Source organism: Electrona antarctica, assembly GCF_951216825.1.
Source record: "Electrona antarctica genome assembly, chromosome: 6".
In the NCBI taxonomy this organism is placed as follows: Eukaryota; Metazoa; Chordata; class Actinopteri; order Myctophiformes; family Myctophidae; genus Electrona; species Electrona antarctica.
Genome location: NC_136811.1, coordinates 39,283,307 through 39,303,668, shown reverse-complemented (window position 1 = coordinate 39,303,668; position 20,362 = coordinate 39,283,307). Strand labels below are relative to the sequence as shown.

Below are 20,362 nucleotides of genomic sequence, written 5' to 3'. Positions count from 1 at the left end.
GTTTAGGAGTGATATAAACATGTTTGTTTGTTTTTTGCAACAATTTTCTTCATTTTGTTGAGGAAATGCAGAGCCAGATTACTCATAGCATCTCTGAGGATAGAATTCTGGATGAGCAGGACATGTGCAGCATTTTGTACAAAACGGGCCACTCCTGAAGACTTTGGAAGGCAATCTTAGCCAATCAGTGTAGAATCAGAGAAATCCAACAGACTCGTCTTGATCACATGACTACAGAGATCATGTATACCGATTTGCATGAGATTTGGATGAAATCTGTGCGACTAATATAAACAATGTGTTTTGCAGAAATCGGCCTCATGGTGGCGCTATAACCGGCAGATGTGGAGGGATGCAGGGAAAATGTTTTTCCATGGCCTCTAGGGAGTGCGCATACAAAGTTGTACACAGATCGATGCAGTTATAGGTAAAAACAGGAATTGCCCTGTTATAGCGCCACCATGAGGCTGGTTTGGAAAATAAATTGTGTCATGTCATCCTCAGCCTAGTGGAAATGTGCGTGTATAATTTCACGGAAATTGCACACTGTGTTTGTGATTTGTGGCATTTTGTTCGAAACGGACCAATCATGTGAGCTTTGGAAGCGAATCTTAGCCAATCAGGAAGGAATATGGGAAATGGTGCAGATCCGTGTTGATCACATGACTATGGAGATAGTGTATACCGAATTGTGTGATGTATGGATAAAATGTGTACGAGTAATCTACAGAAATGTGTTTTGCCTAAATCGGCCTCATGGTGGTGCTATAACAGGCCGTTGAGGAATATTTGGGGCAGAGGTTCGTCGTTGGCATCCAGGGAGTGTGTGTGCAAAGTTTGGCATGGATCGGGCCAACGGTGCCGGAGATTAGCTGGTAACAGACGGACGGACAAAAAACGGAAGGAAGGACGGACGGACCGACGCACACACACACGGACGGAGTGCAAAACATACTCTCTCCCCATGCCTTCGGCCTGGTGGAGACAAAAAGGCAAAGAAGTTTAGGGGTAAGGGGTTTAGCGGTGACGAAAATGGAGCCCAATGTGTTTTCAGGCTATTCCCTGTCATACCAGAGACTGACACTTGCAGATCTTTGGCACTGATGAGTCATGATGACAAACCATGAATATATCCACAGTGGATAATCCACTCCACTAGAGGCTCTATGTGTTATATATATCAATCCACTAGGTGCCAGTATATATCTTTTTATTATATATCTATTTGGTTCTCAGTGCAGAACAACAATATTCTATTCAATAGAACCGTATATGATTTTAACCCACATCTGTTCGATTGCAATAGAAGCCAAGTACCTCGGAGTCCTATACCTGACTTACTATTGTACACAGAGATTATATACCTGATTTACTATTGTACACCAAGTTGTCAAAATTGGTTGTGATGGTTGACTTACTACCAGGCCAGGATGACCAGATGACAGAACCTTTAGCTTTATTTCTTGAATAAGCGTGCTGATAAGTTTACAACATAGTGGGTGGGCCAACCAAACATTCACTTATAAGAGGATGAACCATGTTGGATGAACCTAATAGCTATTAGCCAGAGCTCTTTTAGTATAGCTTTGTATAGTGAGAATGTAGGCTATGGACTTGCATCCACAATCCACCATTAGGCTTAAAAGTTTAGCATGTCATACAATGTAGGCTATACAGAACATTTCTAACTTTCTGTATGGTCCAGTGGTATTTGCTATAGTCCATTGGCTGGTGATTGCTTTATTTTGCATTTTAATTTGATTTAATAATGATATACTTTTGAGTATTTTAATCTTTGTAACCGTCACATTATATGAAAGGTGTTCTACAAATGAACTGTAGTCTGTAGGCTGCTCACTAACATCAGGTTTACGGAGTGCTAGGTATCAATTCAAGATTTATGAGAATTGGAGACCCACCCACACCAAAGTGTGAGCTTCTTGAAAGGCAGTCCTGTTAATTGTTACATTATAGCGGATACTCAGACAGCCACGTCACATTCTCTCGGCTGTGTAAGACACAGACACAGACCAAACATCCTGTTGCCTCCTCTCTGTCATAGGCCTATCAGGTAGCATATACGGGCTGTAGGCTAGCGGCTAGCAATCGCTGTCCGCTATGGTGGGAAATGCTATACCATGGACAGCGACCTGAGAACATGCAAGATTGCGACTGGGTTCTTGAGGACGGTCTGCGCGCACTACTCGACAATGATCTCATCTGTCAGATTTCCTGCCAGCACTGCAATGAATTGGAGCAGGAGAATGCAGCCGACGAACAAGCAATGGAAGACTAGCCTCTCTGACGTGTCAGTTTAATTATCAATGGGCGGAACGTCTTACTGTAAAACAACACGGAGAAGATCAGAGGGTTCGACTTGGGGAAGGGGTCGCGTGAAGAATAGCCTATCTATTCCACCCTGTCTCTCTCTACTTGGCGAAAGGCAAGAAGAATAACCAGGCTGAGGCAGACAATAATATCGTATAGCCTACTGCATGGAACGCAATGCGCACATTTGGAAGATCGTTAATTTAGGTAAAAACCTCATAAGATAAAATAAAAGATGAGACTGAATAGGCTAGACGGGGGGGAACACCCGTAGCCAAATTGAACGGAGACATGTAATATGTCTGCCTGCAATCATGTAACAACAACATTTTCATGTTATCAATGAATAGAGACGCGGTAGTAGGCTAGTCCTTAACAGCAACGTTGGATGTCAAGCAAGATACTCTCAAGCCTATAGGTTGTGAATTGAACTTCAACCCGGTGCGGAGGGACAGGGGCGACTTGTTTACACACCCCATCAATCCACGTTTGCAGCTGGCAGAGGACTCGCCTGAAGATGGCAAGGCTACGAAAGAAAGCGTGCATAGCTTTGTTTCTATTCACGCTGTTCGTGTTCGGAACTATGATGGGTTTGAAGACCCTGAAATCTAGTGACGGCTTCCCGGATTTGGCTCCGGGATTCGAACTTATACCGATGATAGGGGGGAAGATGGATCGGCGCTCCGTACCGCAAGATACGGCAGTGTCCCCGGCGCAAGCCCAGCCGGCCCGCAACACTAAAGTAGTTTTATCTAACTCTAGCCCTGAAGGAACCGTATTTTACGACGTCCATATATTTTATTATATCTGGTATGGAACCCCGCATATGGATGGGAAATACATGCACTGGGATCACCTCCTAGTCCCACACTGGGACCCTAAGATCGCCGCCAGCTACCCGAGAGGGAGGCATATGCCGCCGGAAGACATCGGGGCCAGTTTCTACCCTGAACTTAATCCCTACAGTTCGAGAGATCCGGATGTGTTGGAGTCGCACATGGAGCAGATCGGAGCATCCGCAGCAGGTAGGGATCATCCTGAGTCAGGATTCCTGACTGTCATAGGAAAGCTGTCACTGTGCGTCTCCAGCAACTAGAGCAGTGGCTCTAGTCTCAAACCTTTACATGTCAAGGGGGAAATTGTAGAATGGTAGCGTTGAACTGTTCCCTCCATAGGCACAATCATTTCAGCACCAGCTTCACTGGACAGCTCCTTGTTCTCATATGCAGTCCTGAGTCATCTTGGAAGTTTCCTAGTTGTAAAAAGAGTACATTTTTTTATGGATGCCTTTAATGTAGTCAGATAATCAAGGTATTTTTTGTATCAACGTAGTGTCCATGTCCTATACAAAGTTTAATGGTTAAATAAGTAAAAGCTTTGGCTTGTTCCAGATTCCACAAGAACCACATAGTAGAGTGGCTAACAACCTCAGCCGATGACCTAAAAAAATTTCTAATATCTCCCCCAGATTATAGGGATATTCCTTCAGGGTAGTGTTACACACAATACCCAGTGGGTAAAATTAGAAGGTTACTATATTTTAGCAAAGGTTATGATGCCAAGAGACAACAACAGTTTTTCACGTATATTACATTCTTGTGAAACCAACTCTTAAAATGGCACCGCTTATGGGATATCCAACACATTTTAGCATTCACACTGGGAGAAGTGCCTGTGTGAGCATGGTAGCTCACGGCAGTTGTACATGTGCATATCTGTCTGGGCCTTATTATCCAGAATGATGACCTGACCATCCATCGCTTTGAAACCACATGACATATGGATTAACATATGGATCAATTGGAGGTCCAGGCACTTAGTTAAAAACAATCTATTTAATCAGAGCCTGCTGGCACAGACAGAGGCATAGATAGCCAGCCAAACCTTAAAGAGCACTGCTGTGGTTGATGACTGATTGTTCAACGCTTCATGGCCGGGAGCACCATAAATATAAAATAATGGCCATGGTCAAAACTGTTCCAATATACAGCAGACATGACTAGTTAGATATTGTAATCAAATATTCCGCACAGCTCCTAGTGAGAGAGGAGCCGAGTCTGCATGCCAGCAGCAGTGGGCTGCTGTGTCTTGGCCAGGGTGATAGGCTATGTCAGCTGCCAGATATAAAGGCATTTCCCAGCTCCAGCTGTCTTTAACATGGGCAAACATCCTAGTTTTCTGCACCAAGGGGATTTGTGAGCTTTACTCATACATCTCTCACAGTTCAGAGACAGTGGCTGAAACCCTCAAAGTCCTCCCGAAATGACTTACGGGTCTATTTACCCCCTCCCCCTCTACACCAAATCTCTATAGCAAAAATAGCATAGTTATGTGAGTGAGCTTTACTTCACCTCCACTCTGAAGGCTGATTTTTGAGGCTTGCTTAATGTTTGTCTTTAGTTCAATGTTTGTTTTGTAAACGCCATTGACAATGAAGGGAAAATTTTGGTCATAATGTGCCTCATTACGTCATATTGTCTCTTTATTGTTGGCGTTTAATGTTTGTGTTTGTTTTACATCGCCATTACATCACCTAATCAACATGAGTTAGACTTTAATATATTAGCGCCCCTCACTTCACACAGGTGTGATTTTTTGGTTCTATAGGTGAACATATTTTCTGATCTGAAAAGAAGAGTTGGTTCTGTCCAATACTTTGGACAGAACCACTGCATTATAATACTAACCCTATAATACGGCGTGTGTCTTCCTCAGGGGTTCTGGTGGTGTCCTGGTATCCTCCAGGCATTGCTGATGATAATGGAGAACCCACTGAGGACGTGGTGCCAGCTGTACTGGATGCTGCCTACAGACACAACCTAAAGGTAAATGAATGACTTAGTCACATCCTTTCCACATCACACACAGTTAAATCCTCCATGGAACTCCAAAGAGTGTACAAGGCATTTTAATGTGTAAATGTATGTGCGTGTGTGAGAGAGATAAAGGGAATAATATAGTAGGAAATGAGATGTAAAGAAGTTGTAACAAGATAGATTCGTAAGTCTACAATCTCAGCATGCGGTATAGAGCATTTCTGTCTCAGTGAAGAGCACAGCACAGAGAAACAGGAACTCTGTCTTTGCATATTTGATATGATATCAAATATACAAAGTAAAAATACCAATAAGATGCCCTGAGGGCGAGAAGCGCTGAAACAACAGAGCTTCTTAACACATAAAACACCATTGGCGTTGATCTATGTCAATTAATAAATGTTACGATTAATGCCAATGCTGTAGATGTACGGCAATTGATCTTCGTAATGCTACTCACGTTAGCTTTGGGTTGCTAGCTGGTGCTGTCAGTAACACTGGATCGCGCCATCTTGATTGCTGTGCGCATACAGACCCATTCTATCTGTTTCTTTCAATCGCCTGTATCTCCTATTCCTTGTCCCAGATGGCATTTCTGGTCAAAACAAGGTTTATTCCACGGCCCAGAGCCAACGCTGTGATTAAGACTACCCGATTAAGACAGATGCCTTCCTGTGCTGGCGCGCCAACATGGACATCAAGCCGCCATGCCATGGTCCAGTACCTCACCAAGTACTGCACCAAGTACGAGCCCCCTTCTGAGACGCTCAAGGAGGTTAGGGAGAAGTCGTAGAATCGCGACCATGCTAGGACCGGGGATGCATTTTCCAAGGCACTGGTCGGCGCTGTGGGGAATCGCGACTATATGCTCATATATGGAGATCCTTGATGATGTCACGTGATGTCACGAGGCATGTCCATATATGGAGGCGTGACGAACCAATGGAAAATGCACGTTTTCATAGTAAATGCGACCTGTGGTCGCAGCTAAATTATCAAATCTCAAAGCAGATATAATGTCTTGATATTTGATATTTTTTACTCCTATTATTTAAAACGTAACTGCAATTTTTTGGTAGGGTAAAGCGATTCAGTTTCAGTTTAGATTACATAATGTGTGTGCTGGCCAGGCACAATGATCGCAATAGCTAAGTACCTTGAATGGTATTAACAGTATTGTCGAGAGATGGTTACAAAACAGGAGTGGTAGTAGAATAATTGAAGGATTGAATAATTGATTTGCCTATAAAACAGAAATAAACAGGCATCTGAACAAACCAATAATCTCCACAAAATTAAATAAAATGTATATAAACCAGAAAACATGTGACTACACACATACATTTTGGGCATACAAGGTTTCCACCCGACAGGTTTGTCAGTCCACCAGTGCAGAACAGCTGGCGCAGGACTGACTGAGAGGCCAAGCCTTCAGTATCCATCTGTCTGTGGCAGGACTTTCAACAACAGGAGCTAATTAGTAGTTGTCATTGTGAGAGGACAGTTGCACTCCAGGTGTGAATGTTTGGAATTATATATGAAGCTTAGTGTTCCATAAAAAAAGAGAATGTATCCAAATCTTCCCTGGATAACTAAAGATTCAACGAAGAGATGGAGAGCGAAAGATAAACTCAGACGGAGGTTGAATTGTATATAAATGATGATGATGCAAATGAATAGAGCTGGTTCATGCACGGCTGTGTTTCTGTTATGCGTGTGTGGTTCTCCCTTCACGCGCATTCACACAAAAGTTGAAAAACCACAATACGTTGAGGAAAGTTAAACCTTTTCAATATTGTTAGGGACCAAAGTGTTGGATGTACAGTTCGACCGGCCTTGCCATCAGCACTAGCCAGGCAAAAATAAAAAAATAAAAACCACCCACCACCAACAAAAAATAGGTCAAAGAGCTACTGTCTGATGAGTTGTGAGTGGGAATGAATCAATGGGATAGATGGGCTGGATGGGGGTTAGAAGGGAAACCACATGACCTCATGTCAATTAGGCTGGAAAATGGCACGGCAAAGAAAGGAAAGACAACTATTTCCAACATGTTTCCTCTTCTGCCTTCTGTCAGACACGTTGAAGGCTCATAAAAGTTTTACATGGACCGCTTCCTCGTAACACGATATTTAATGTCAGATGCGCTGCAGATACAGCTATGGAGATGGAGAGAGATGGGGGGGGGGTTGTTATAAATGGATGGGTACAGTAATAGGACAGTTAGAAAGACAAAATGAAAGAACAAAAGAAAGAAAGAAAGAAAGAAAGAAAGAAAGAAAGAAAACACATGAGTTGACAGAATGGGAAAGAATAGAGAATGAGAGGGAAAACTAAAGGGAGAATAAGTGTGAGTTGAGATAGAGAGAGACAGATGTGTGCAGCTGTGACCCCATTATGCTGTAACAGTATTGTCGGTGACATAACTGTCAGTGTTTCATAAATGGAGACCTCATGTGCTCCTGTTGTAAACAGTAGCTTTACAGGGCTGTCAGTTTGTGAAAACACATTTATTTGTGTCAGACACGCCTGCTGAAGTGCGTGGGAGAGAGGAACGGAGATATAGGAGAGACGTGTGTGTGTGTGTGTGTGTGTGTGTGTGTGTGTGTGTGTGTGTGTGTGTGTGTGTGTGTGTGTGAGTGAGAGAGAGAGAGAGAGAGAGAGAGAGAGAGAGAGAGAGAGAGAGAGAGAGAGAGAGAGAGAGAGAGAGAGGGGCTGCATGGTGTAAATTGGACATGCACTCTGCTTTTACATGGCACTCATTCTAACCCACTAGGCTGAACTGCACTTCTAAAAGGAAATGATGCAGGCTTAACTCTATCCTTGCAACAGTAAATTGACTAAATTAATTTGTTAATTATTTATTTTGAACTCAAATGATCAAACGTAATCTTTTCTATCATCAGTGTGTATCCAATCCACACGTGATGTGCAACTAGGCATAAGAACTGGAGACTCCAGTTAGTTGTCTCATACTCTGATTAATACTTAGTGGTGCATCGCGTCCCGCACCAAAATAGCCAATCTACAAGCTCACAATGCGTCTCAGTATAAATTAGGCTTTAGGCAATACTGACTTTTCAAGCATTCTGATCAACTCCTGTGTCCAACTGGAGCAGCCTTGAGGTAGGATGGCAGAAGGTGATTTCTTTCATACCCAGCTGCCTCATGCCCTATAGCAGCAGGCTGGTTGGCTTTGTTTAAACATGTAGTGTGAACAAAAGTTGTTGCTGCATTATTGATGGTGCCTTGGTTAATGGTTAGGGGGAGTTACAGCACAGTGGCGGTTTACACAGACACATGAATAGCTTTTCATGCATACTGTATGTGCAAACACAAATACACTTACACTTTGATTGTTTTCATGGTGTGCCGCCTGCTATAGTGGTTCTCAAAGTGGGGGCTAAATTAGTTGATATAGTATCAAGATCAGTTGAAATATACATCAGCTATTTGTAATAGTAGCAACTATATATTTTATGTATATTACATATTCTAAAATATTGAACAACATTTGTATGCAGTGTCCCTGCCTAAGAAGACATGGCACCCTTTTCACATTGGCCTAGGAGGAGGCCACATTAACAATAACCTACCTGACCTGGCGGAGACTTGTGCTCCGAGGACTACATGTTTAAACAAAGCCAACCAGCCTGCTGCTATAGGGCATGAGGCAGCTGGGTATGAAATAAATCACCTTCTGCCATCCTACCTCAAGGCTGCTCCAGTTGGACACAGGAGTGGATCAGAATGCTTGAAAAGTCAGTATTGCCTAAAGACTAATTTATACTGAGACGCATTGTGAGCTTGTAGATTGGCTATTTTGGTGCGGGTCGCGATGCACCAGTAAGTATTAATCAGAGTATGAGACAACTAACTGGAGTCTCCAGTTCTTATGCCTAGTTGCACATCACGTGTGGATTGGATGCACACTGATGATAGAAGATTACATTTGATCATTTGAGTTCAACATAAAGAATGAACAAATTAATTTAGTCAATTTACTGTTGCAAGGATAGAGTTAAGCCTGCATTTCCTTTTAGAAGTGCAGTTCAGCCTAGTGGGTTAGAATGAGTGCCATGTAAAAGCAGAGTGCATGTCCAATTTACACCATGCAGCCAAGTGTAAATGTAAATGTTTTCTGAATGCAAATTTGCTCACACAAGCCTGATGATGAGGCATTGTGCAATGCACAGTAACACAAACTCCAAGGTAAGCACATCCATAACTTAACATGCAGCAGAGATGTCAACAAATTGAGCTGGACACATCCAATACAAAGCAAACTGATTCATTGCAATGGAAGTAATTCAAGCTTAAAAGCAGGCTGTGGCTGAAAGGTTGCCACTCAGAATACCTTGGCCTTGCTGGAGACCGTGAGGGGAAACAGTCAAAGTCTTGTATCTGCTGAAAAAGAGCATTCCATGTTCAATACATTTTTCATGTATAGGTTTTAAAATATGACAATGCAAACAAATGCCCTGGCCCATAGGCAGACAACATATATGTGTTCAGAAGCATTTGGCCCGGTCCTCTGCAATCAACTTTGTTTAGTGTCAGTGGTTTGTCAGGCCAGCAAAACCTCTCAACCCTGCCTGTCAGCTCCGATACCGCATTTATTTCTTCCACCGTTTGGCTGCAGGCACAGAAATAATGCATCTGTGCTGGAGAAAAAAGGCAAGATTAACTGCAGTGGTTCTATGCATGCAGTCAGGAGAAAATATTTTCGGCTGAATTAAAGCCACGCTTTATTGTCAGCAATGACCTCATCAAGCTGTATGATGTATGCAGGCTTTTGCAAAGACACATTTTGAATCATGTCTCATCTCAGAGTCAGGATTCACATTGGAATGGCGTGGCTTCCTTGTGGATCTCAGACTTCACATGGCCAGCCTGTGATATCAAAAGTGGTCAGGAGGTGCACACACATCCCAGGCTAATTCAACGGGTGCTCGAACAAAAAACTGCAAAAGAAAGAATAAGCACACCGTTTTGAAAGCTCCCCAAAAACTTTATTTACCAAGGCGGGGAAAAAGAACACACAATGTTTCAGCCTCTGTGGCCTTCGTCAGGTATATTGGATAGCAGCGCATATAGGACAGGTATATATGGGCAGCAGTGCATATAGGACAGGTATATATGGGCAGCAGTGCATATAGGACAGGTATATATGGGCAGCAGTGCATATAGGACAGGTATATATGGGCAGCAGTGCATATAGGACAGGTATATATGGGCAGCAGTGCATATAGGACAGGTATATATGGGCAGCAGTGCATATAGGACAGGTATATATGGGCAGCAGCGCATATAGGACAGGTATATATGGGCAGAAACAAATCAACGATAAGCAATCACACCTGTGGACAGTGGACACCCTATTTGGGATTGAACTTGGCTATGACACTCAGGACAAAAAATTAAGCCATAGTCTATCCCTGTGTGGCCACCAGGGGAATAAATCATCACACATATACAAACATCAAGAACCCATATACCAATCCAAGTGTTAGAAAAAGCTCCCTGAGCTAGAGTAGCCTACACATGCACTGTCAATTCTATGTAATAACGTAGTTAAAAACACACAAAAGACAAGACCAAAAATATTGGTTCGGAGTTCGGTACCCGTATGAGCGAGCATCGCTCTAATATCAGATGCAGGGACGAGTGCAACCCTGTGGCTCTGCATTTTAAGCAAGCTGGCCACAACATTAGCCAGTTGAAAAGGTGGACAAACCCCCCCAGAAGGGGAAATCAGGAGCGTCATCTGCTACAAAGAGAAATGTTCCACATTTATAATTTGAACACTATGGCCCCATACAGGCTTAATGAAGAGTTCGATATCAAACCATTCCTGTAAATATTTTTGGTCTTGTCTTTTTTAAGTGTGTTTTTAACTACGTTATTACATAGAATTGACAGTGCATGTGTAGGCTACTCTCTGTATAGCTCAGGGAGCTTTTTCTACACTTGGATCGGGTTATGATATGGGTTCTTGATGTTTGTATGTGTGTGATGATTACTTCCCCTGGTGGCCACACAGGGATAGCCTATGGCTTCATTTTTTGTGTCATAGCCAAGTTCAATCCCAAATAGGGACTGTGTCCACAGGTGTGATTGCTTAATGTTGTATGTACCTGTCCTATATGCGCTGCTATCCAATATACCTGACGAAGGCCGAAACGTTGTGTTTTCTTCTCCGCCTTGGTACATAACGTTTTTGGGGAGCTTTCAAAACGGTGTGCAGACTTCTTTTGCAGCCTGTGATGTCACTCATATGTGATGTATCAATGATACTGTATGACACCAATTTTGGCACATCCGATCACAATGACTTCCATCCATTATCAAATAAAAACTAGCCCCACCTATGCCAAGCTTTGTCTGTTTGTGTGAACACAAACACGATGATGTGATTGACTGATCACCCCATAGCGATGATTTGATTGGCTGAGCAAAGTACATATTGAGAATAAAAATGAGGGCAGAAAAGTGAAGACGCCAAAAGTGATTGGCCAGAATGACATTTGTGATGATTTGATTGGCTGAGCAGAGCACAGAGTGTGATGTATGATAATTTGTTTTTTACGTTCTGTTTATTAGATTTAGTTTTAAAACAAATACAGAAACAAGTTGAGAATGATGTGTGATGATGTATGATGATAAGAGCACCCCTCACTTCATGTGACTTTTATTTTAAAAGTATGAAACTATGTGAAAATGAGTGGAGGGCGAACGTCTGTGGCCTAGTACTGGCAGTGTGCATACAAACGTCTGTGGCCTAGTACTGGCAGTGTGCATACAAACGTCTGTGGCCTAGTACTGGCAGTGTGCATACAAACGTATGTGGCCTAGTGGCAGTGTGCATACAAACGTCTGTGGCCTAGTACTGGCAGTGTGCATACAAACGTCTGTGGCCTAGTACTGGCAGTGTGTATACAAACGTCTGTGGCCTAGTACTGGCAGTGTGCATACAAACGTCTGTGGCCTAGTACTGGCAGTGTGCATACAAACGTCTGTGGCCTAGTACTGGCAGTGTGCATACAAACGTCTGTGGCCTAGTACTGGCAGTGTGCATACAAACGTCTGTGGCCTAGTACTGGCAGTGTGCATACAAACGTCTGTGGCCTAGTACTGGCAGTGTGCATACAAACGTCTGTGGCCTAGTACTGGCAGTGTGCATACAAACGTCTGTGGCCTAGTACTGGCAGTGTGCATACAAACGTCTGTGGCCTACTGGCAGTGTGCATACAAAGTTTGGCGCAGATCGGTTCTGAGGTTTGCAAGATTAGCTCACACACACTTTATAGCTAGCCTCCTGCAGAGCCACCCTGTAAAAACACTGTGTCAGAGTATTATGGCTCATTCAGGTTGAATGAAGGGCTTACTCAGTCCCAGTGAGAAAAACATGGTCGGTTGCACAAAACCTACCGTACTGCTAGATTTCACTAAAGGGTTATATTATTTTTAAGTTTAGTTTTCTTCTATAAAGATGTATTATTCATTAGAAAAAATAAAATCTTAATCTAAGCTGCGTAAGGCAGCCGACCACAGACAAATATTTCAGAGTGGGACACTTAAGTTCCACATATCATTTTCCAAGGTATCTTTCCATTTTGACCTACTCCCACTGTACACAAGGAAATGTATCTTTTGGAGTGCTTTAAAACCCTTGCATAATCTTCTGCTGATGAGGACAAAAACGCTGGCTCTGATCATTTGGAACACTAAAGCAAATTTGCTAATGCAACAATTCAATAATTGCCTTGCTCCAGTCAATTGAGCGGCGGAGTAAAACAGAATGGCCTGTGTGAGGCTTCTTTTCTCTCACCAGGATACACGAGTAGGATCAGCAGAAAGAGATGGCTCTGGGAGCCATGGCAACAGGCCCAAAACGTATCCGATGTAAACACGGATCCTCTGCAATCTGCTTTGAAAAGCAAAGAGACAGCAGGTCACCTGCTGATCTGAGAGACGCTTCAGAGAATAAGCAGGCATTATCGGCTGTAAAGCTGCAGCATCAGGCCCATAAGAAGTTCAGGTTGCACTTTTCCCAAATGAAGTTACATTGTTGACGGGGCTGATCAAATAACACAAAACCTTTTCCCAGCACAATCTGCTGATTTAGCAAGATCTCTTTACAGCCAAACTTTGTTTTATATTTGTACAACTATACACATTCTGGGATCTGCCAAGTACCCCCACAATCGTCCGCTGTCAGTCAACTAACAATACCACTTGGAGCAGCAAGTTCACCTACAGTGTAGGGCATAGCAATGGCATTTGTTTTACTCAGAATCAAATGTTTTATGGTGATGATTCACCAGGAGCCTGGATGGCTTTGTTCCAAGCCTAAAGTAATTTATGAATAATACATTATGCCCTATGAGAGTAGTTGAGGGAGTGGAGTGTCAAATGCATGGCTCTTTTGGACTACAGGGTAATCCAGAACCTTCTATAACCTGAAACTTTCCAGAACCTGTTAAATGCAGTGCCGTTTTAGTTTTTTTAGAAAAAAACAGATACAAAGTTATAACGCATAACGGCATGATGCGTTGAGCTCAGAGAAAGAGTCTAACACCGCTGGGGAAGAAAAAAATAAAATAAAATACAAATATTAATTTTCAGTTTTCAATTTCTTTTGAAAGACTTAATTAAGTTAACTAAGTAACCAAGTAAGCATAAAGCAAATCCAATTGGCATCATAACAAATGAATGCCCCCTGCCCTCACTTTGGGTAATGCAGCGAACATGAGTACTTTTTGATGTATATAAAATCTAAATGGTTAGAGATTGAGCCAGGCTGAATGGGCGAAGGCGACTAGAGGCTGGGCAGGGAAGAGAGAGAAGGGTGGGGGTATGCCTTATGGGTGTCTCTGACTCAGCTTGCTTCCATGAACAATTTGCGCCCGGGGGGCACTGTTCCCAGTCTGTATGTAGGCCACATTAACTGCATGCAGAAGAGGACATATCTATATGACCTATGGATGCCCCAGCGATACCATCAGCTGGGGCATCCAGCTGCACTGGGCGGAATCCAGCTAGATCCCATTCATTTGTATGACACACAGTTGGCATGTAATGCTGTGTGTGTGTGTGTGTGTGTGTGTGTGTGTGTATAATGCCTTTGACAGTGGAGGGAAGTTGACAGTCTTCTATGATGTTAGATGCCAGTAGTTATGAAGTGTGTGACCTCAGTGTGAGGTCAGGATGGAGTGTTATTTTACTCACTCATTGTGTCTCGGTTTACTGCGTAAGTGTATGAGTCAGATACACTCCAATGATACATATTCACCATATTCACACGGCGGTTAAGCTAAAGAAATGCCCCCCATTGGGGAGGTATTTCTTCCCAACTCGCAAATATGACATGCGAGCAAAATGGCCGCTGTGTGAATATAGTCAATTGCATGACATGGACACACTGAACTTCACTCTGTCATGGCGTCTATGTTTGTGTGGTCCTGAAATGCTTGGCTGTGTCTCATTTACTTATAAATGGCCACAGTGTAATGACCAAGAATGTCAAGGCCGGAAAGCTAGCCATTACAGCCGCTGCACTCAACCGCAGCGGACAGGAGACAGCGACAGCTCTTTTTTCACTAAGGGAAATAATTACATAGGAGAAAAAAAATGGTCTAAATTCCTGTAATAGCTTGCCAATTCTAAATGGATTCAGTGGTTTGTCTTACTTTATTACAGCAGACTGTGCTGTTATATGAAATCCAGCAGACACATTAATCAGATTACCAGGAGTTCTGCCTCCTCAATCACAGATTCCAAAACAAATTATTCATCCAGCCATCTCTCCTCCTCTCTTTCCATCACTACTTTTCTCTCTCCTTCTCTATTCAAATTGAAATGTACACGGAGCTCCTGACACCCTCAAAATGCACTTATTTTTCCAAAGCCAAAAAGGCACTTAACTGTCTCCATTAGTGACAGCAGTGATTTGCTTTTTATTACCTACAACTCATGGATTATCTATACAGGGTCACAGTTTTAAACACCACACTAGACCATAGCCAATTCCGTTTATGTCGTAGTGACAGGCTCACTGTCAGTGGAAGTCCCATTTATAGTTTTCGAAAGTTCAATGGGCTTTTGTTTCTTCTTCAACTCACCCTTCTTCTTCAAATCAAACTCACCCCTGATGTCACTTTAATGGCCAATACACATCCTGAACCAGTTAAACATTATACAAATAATCAAATCCACTTGTACCATAACGTAGTTGACCAGAGTCTCAAGGGCTCTATACCTCCTGCTTTCACTCAACACTAAATATGTTCACCAAAAATAGCCAAATGTTAACCCTAGAACAGGCTTTATAGCAAAAGGCGATGCACACCTCAAAAGGCTGGTGACAGGTGCGTAGGGCAATAAGGCATATAATGAAAAGGGTATCTTTGAAAGACAAAGAAGCACACTGTCAGACACTTGCCAAAAATGTTTTGCTCTGTATTAGGTCAATGTTTCGGTTGCTTGGACCTTCATCAGGACAGGACATTTTTTTGGAAAGTGTCTGACAGAGTGCGGGACCTATTCTTTGTCTTTCATTATAAACCCTAGAACAGGGACACTAGGGTTTAAGTGGTTAAACACTTGCCTGTTCTGGGGGGGGAACATTCACCAAAAATAGCTGATCTTCAGCTGGAGGCTATTTTTCTGTAGAACAGCTATTTTAGGCGAAGAGATTTTGTGAGAGACGAAAAAAATCGGTTTGAATACAATTGTAACGCAAGTCTGCTTCTCTAAGACTAGACTAGAGGGTTTAAGTGGTTAATGGTAGCTGCATCCATACTCTTAAGCCATTCTTGTACAGGGCATGTCCCATGGGTATTATATGTGCTACACGAGAATTTCACTTTGATCATACATAATTCAGATATGGAATTCTCCACTGCTGCCTTGAAATATTCAACTGAAGCTCATCTTTACGTATGTTTCACTGCTGGTCTTGTATTCTTTGGCTGTTTTGGCAAACAGCTAGTTCTAACTAGCCTGGGTTCCAGCCTGCTTCGCTGCGCTGCGTGAATTTGTCACTGCTCACAAAACAAATTCACGGAACGCAGCGAAGCAGGCTGGAACCCAGGCTAAGTTCTAACAGAGCCATTAACTGACATGCTCCTGAGGGCGACCATTTAGGGCAGATGCTGTGCTACATAGTCATAGTGCAGCACAGCATTTACCATGACACTCAAATGGAGTGGAAGAGACATTCCTTTTTCAAGCATATCCTACACAGAAAAACCCAGAGTTAATTTAACTGGGAGTGTAAATATAGATCCTTACAGATACATTTTTACATTCTTGCATAGCTAATTTATTTTTACGGTCTACTCTAAACTGTTTCTCTCAGTAATATGCTCTAATCAGTCGAATGCCTTATGTCAAAAACTATTCCTTTCTGTTGCTATACTGTATTATGGTCATAGGGCTGCAGCATTTAATTTAAATTGTTTGATTCATTTGATGTTTCACAATTATGGAATTGTGAAACACATTTAATTGAAGCCATTAAGCCAAGGATATGGCATTGTTAAGCACAATGAGTAACATTAGAAACATTATAATATCCTTAATAGTTTAAGCAAAAATGATCAGACATAATAATAGCTGCTCTAGTGTAGCTCTAGGAAGCCATCAACAGCTTTGAGTACGAGCAAAGTGTTGACAGTGTTGAGAGCACTCAAGTTTTCCTCGACAGTGTTGAGAGACCAGACAACGTGGAGGTGTCAGTTAGCAAGATCAAAGTATCATCCAGGTTACCTGTACGTGCCCAGCTAGTTTTAGGGTAAATGAAACAGCATTTCATTTTGTGTAGTTGTTAATTATATGACTGAAGTATAATGGCTGCATCATAATGGTCTTCACTAGCAGCGACCCCCAGGTTTCGATTCACATCCTCGTGGAATCCATCCTTCCACATGAGAAGGATCATACTGCAATTGCTGACAATGGCATATTTTGTTAAAAAAAAGAAAAAAGAAAACAGCAAACAAACAACAAATGCAAAACTGATGATGCACTCATACTGTATCTTCCCATGTTTCCAGGTTGCGTTTCATATGCAGCCATACAGAGGAAGGAATGACCAAACAGTCCATGACAACATCAAATATATCATTGACAGGTAGGTAGGTGCACCCTCCATCACTGTGAAGAAAAAGAGAACCTATGACTTCATGCACTGTTGAGAGAATTGTAGTTAGCACGCTGGATTGCTTATGAATCCGTTGATTGCTTTTAGAATAGCCATTATTATTTGAGGTCTACTTGATGACTACAAACGCATTTTACCATTGGCCATTGTACTGTATGTGACTGTGTTGCTCCTGAAACTATCAAACAGAACAAAAACAACAATTATGACCTGAATTAATTCAATTATTATTATTCTTTTTAAGGTATGGTGACCATGGAGCTTTCTATAAGTACAAGACGAGCACAGGGAAGAGCCTTCCTCTGTTCTACATCTACGACTCCTACCTGACCCCTCCGGAGTCCTGGGCCGAACTCTTGACCTCTTCTGGGGCCCACAGTCTGCGTGGCTCAGCATACGATGCCATGTTCATCGCCCTGGTGGTGGAGGAGCGCCACAAGCACGACATCCTCTCTGGGGGCTTCGACGGCATGTACACGTACTTCGCCTCCAACGGCTTTTCCTTCGGCTCCTCGCACCAGAACTGGAAAGCCATCAAGGCGTTCTGCGATGGCAACAACCTCATCTTTATTCCCAGTGTGGGCCCCGGCTACATCGACACCAGCGTACGGCCGTGGAACAACCACAACACGCGCAACCGTGTCAACGGACGCTACTATGAGACGGCTCTGCAAGCGGCACAGAGTGCGCGGCCCGAAATCGTCACCATCACGTCGTTCAATGAGTGGCACGAGGGGACACAGATAGAGAGGGCGGTGCCAAGGAAGACGGTAACCCGTCTATACCTGGACTACCAGCCGCATGGACCCGAGCACTACTTGGAGCTCACCCGCCGCTGGGCAGAGCAGTTCAACAAGGAGAAAGAGCAGTGGCTCATGTGAGCTTTCACCAAAACTGTTGGCACAAGCACTGGCATGCTCTGGGTTTTTGTTTTTTTATGACAATGAGAATGGAAACGTATACTGTATGTGTTTGAAGAGTGCATCCCCACATGCAGGTCTGCACAAAGTCATAGAAATCTACACAAAGTGTGTAGGGAGGAAGGGAAGGGATCATTGTGACTTGAGTTCGGTTTTACAGTGGCATTAAGGGATAGTCTTAGGAAACCCTACTGCCCTATTGCTCCCATTGACAGACCAGATGTCTTAAGTGCTATAGAGGTCTCCCTCCCTCTCTTTTGCCTGCCTTATCCCCCCCTCCCACCCGCTTTCACAAGCATGGACACATCAGGGGCATCTTAAAAAAGATCATACTCTAGCTTCAGCAGTTGCAAGGACATTTAGACTGAACACTCTGTCCTATCTGAGAAGCAACAGTCTGAAGTGACTTCTTTATCACAATTCCAGCTACCGCTATCAAGTGACTTCCTTTTCCCTCAGCAGTGAAATAATAGAAGCAATGAGAAATAGACAAGGTAGCCATGCTATTTATACATGCTTTTCCTTCCATCGACAAAGGATCTCAGTGAGATATTAAAGCTTAACTCCGATCTTGAATTTAAGCTGTGATCAGAAAGCTGGCTACAGTAGAGCACTGGTTCTCAACATTGGGTCCGGGGACTACCAGGGGTCCAGATGGACCCATACCGGTCTGTAACTCTGAGTGTACAAACGTTTGGTTTGTACACTCTCAGAGTTTAAGTAACACTGTGGATTTTATAGTGTAGATTTGGGGTCCCAGAGATAACCCATTGTACAGTTTGTACACTCTCACAGTTGTCAGTTACATACCCGGCTCTAGTGGTCCCCTGGTCTGACGGTGAGAACCAGTGCAGTATATGATCTCTGACTCTGGACTGAAGCTGTTCGGGTTTGGACCTACTGGTGAAGAGTCTACCAAATGATCATCATGTATCTTTGAAACATCAGCTTTTCATGATTTAAGACGACCATGTGCATGTGAAGAATCACAAGGGTAATAATGAGAATTGTACTGTGCCCACAGGACTCAGGAGGGCCTCATAATCATAATTTCCAGTAATTCCAAGAAAATCACAATATTGCATTTTTTCATATGACTTAAACAAGTCATTCTTGACATTGATTTAGATGCAATCCAATCATGATAGCCATTTAGCCAATGAGGCGTCACATTAATCAGTTAGGCAGAAAAAGTCAATTTCACCAAAATTACTAAATCTCTGGCATTGATTTGAATTCCAAAAAAAGCCCAAGTGACTGCAGTAAGAATCATTTTTCCCCCCTCTGCAGTACACATTAGTTAGTAAAGATTTGTGCAATTTTCATCATGTGTTGGTGCTGCTACATTGAATACACCTACTCCAGATGACTTCACCCACTAAAATTCCAATTCTTTGAACGCTTAGACCAAATTAATGTGTAAAACCTTTAGTTTTGGTATATAGATGAGATTATGTTCATCATGTTTTAAGGGGGGAAAAGCCCCTATAAGTTGCTCTTGCAAGTGTGTCTATATACTGTATATACAGTATAAAGACATGCACTTGAAGACATGCCATTTTGTGAATAAAATGTACGACCTCTGCCGTGTCTTATGTTAATTATCCACATTTTGGATGGTCTGCTGCTACTTTAACATTTGAGATGGAGTTCAATCTAATTTCACACTACATTAACTCTGGTCTCTTTATTTTGGCATGCCATTATAGGCTAAATTAAAACATAACCTAAGCCTGGACCATTAAAGGAATTTACCATTTTGGAAATTCTATTTGAACATCTAAATCGTGTGAACCTGAATGTTTCTAATGTGCTCAATTTAATATTTAGATATTTCATTTGATCATACATACCCCCTCCTATATAAGCACAGGCATTGAACTTCAATCTCCAATGTTAGGAAATGTATATTCATTGACTCATTGAAACCATGGCCCTGGAGGGCCCATCATCTTCAGTTCATCGGTTTTTACTTCAAAAAAACGAATGGAAAAAAGATCACTGTCCCCTCGGGCATTAGGAAAATATATCTCCAGAAGCAGGGACGTGACATGGTTAACATGGAGTTATGGGGTGGTATTATCGTCGGTGCTAAACTTCACCTTTTTTTACTATTTTGAAAAAAAGCTTGT

At 42.6% G+C, this 20,362-nt stretch overlaps 1 protein-coding gene across 1 annotated transcript; it reads left to right on the top strand.

Moving 5' to 3' along the window:
• The first annotated feature begins 1,376 nt into the window (after positions 1-1,376).
• maneal (mannosidase endo-alpha like) lies at positions 1,377-20,009 on the top strand. The gene is made up of 4 exons (XM_079502822.1): positions 1,377-3,353; positions 5,044-5,153; positions 17,204-17,280; positions 17,555-20,009. Exons 1-4 carry the CDS (start codon positions 2,846-2,848, stop codon positions 18,189-18,191), a joined length of 1,332 nt encoding a protein of 443 aa, XP_079358948.1. The 5' UTR covers positions 1,377-2,845; the 3' UTR covers positions 18,192-20,009.
• The last annotated feature ends 353 nt before the right edge of the window (positions 20,010-20,362 follow it).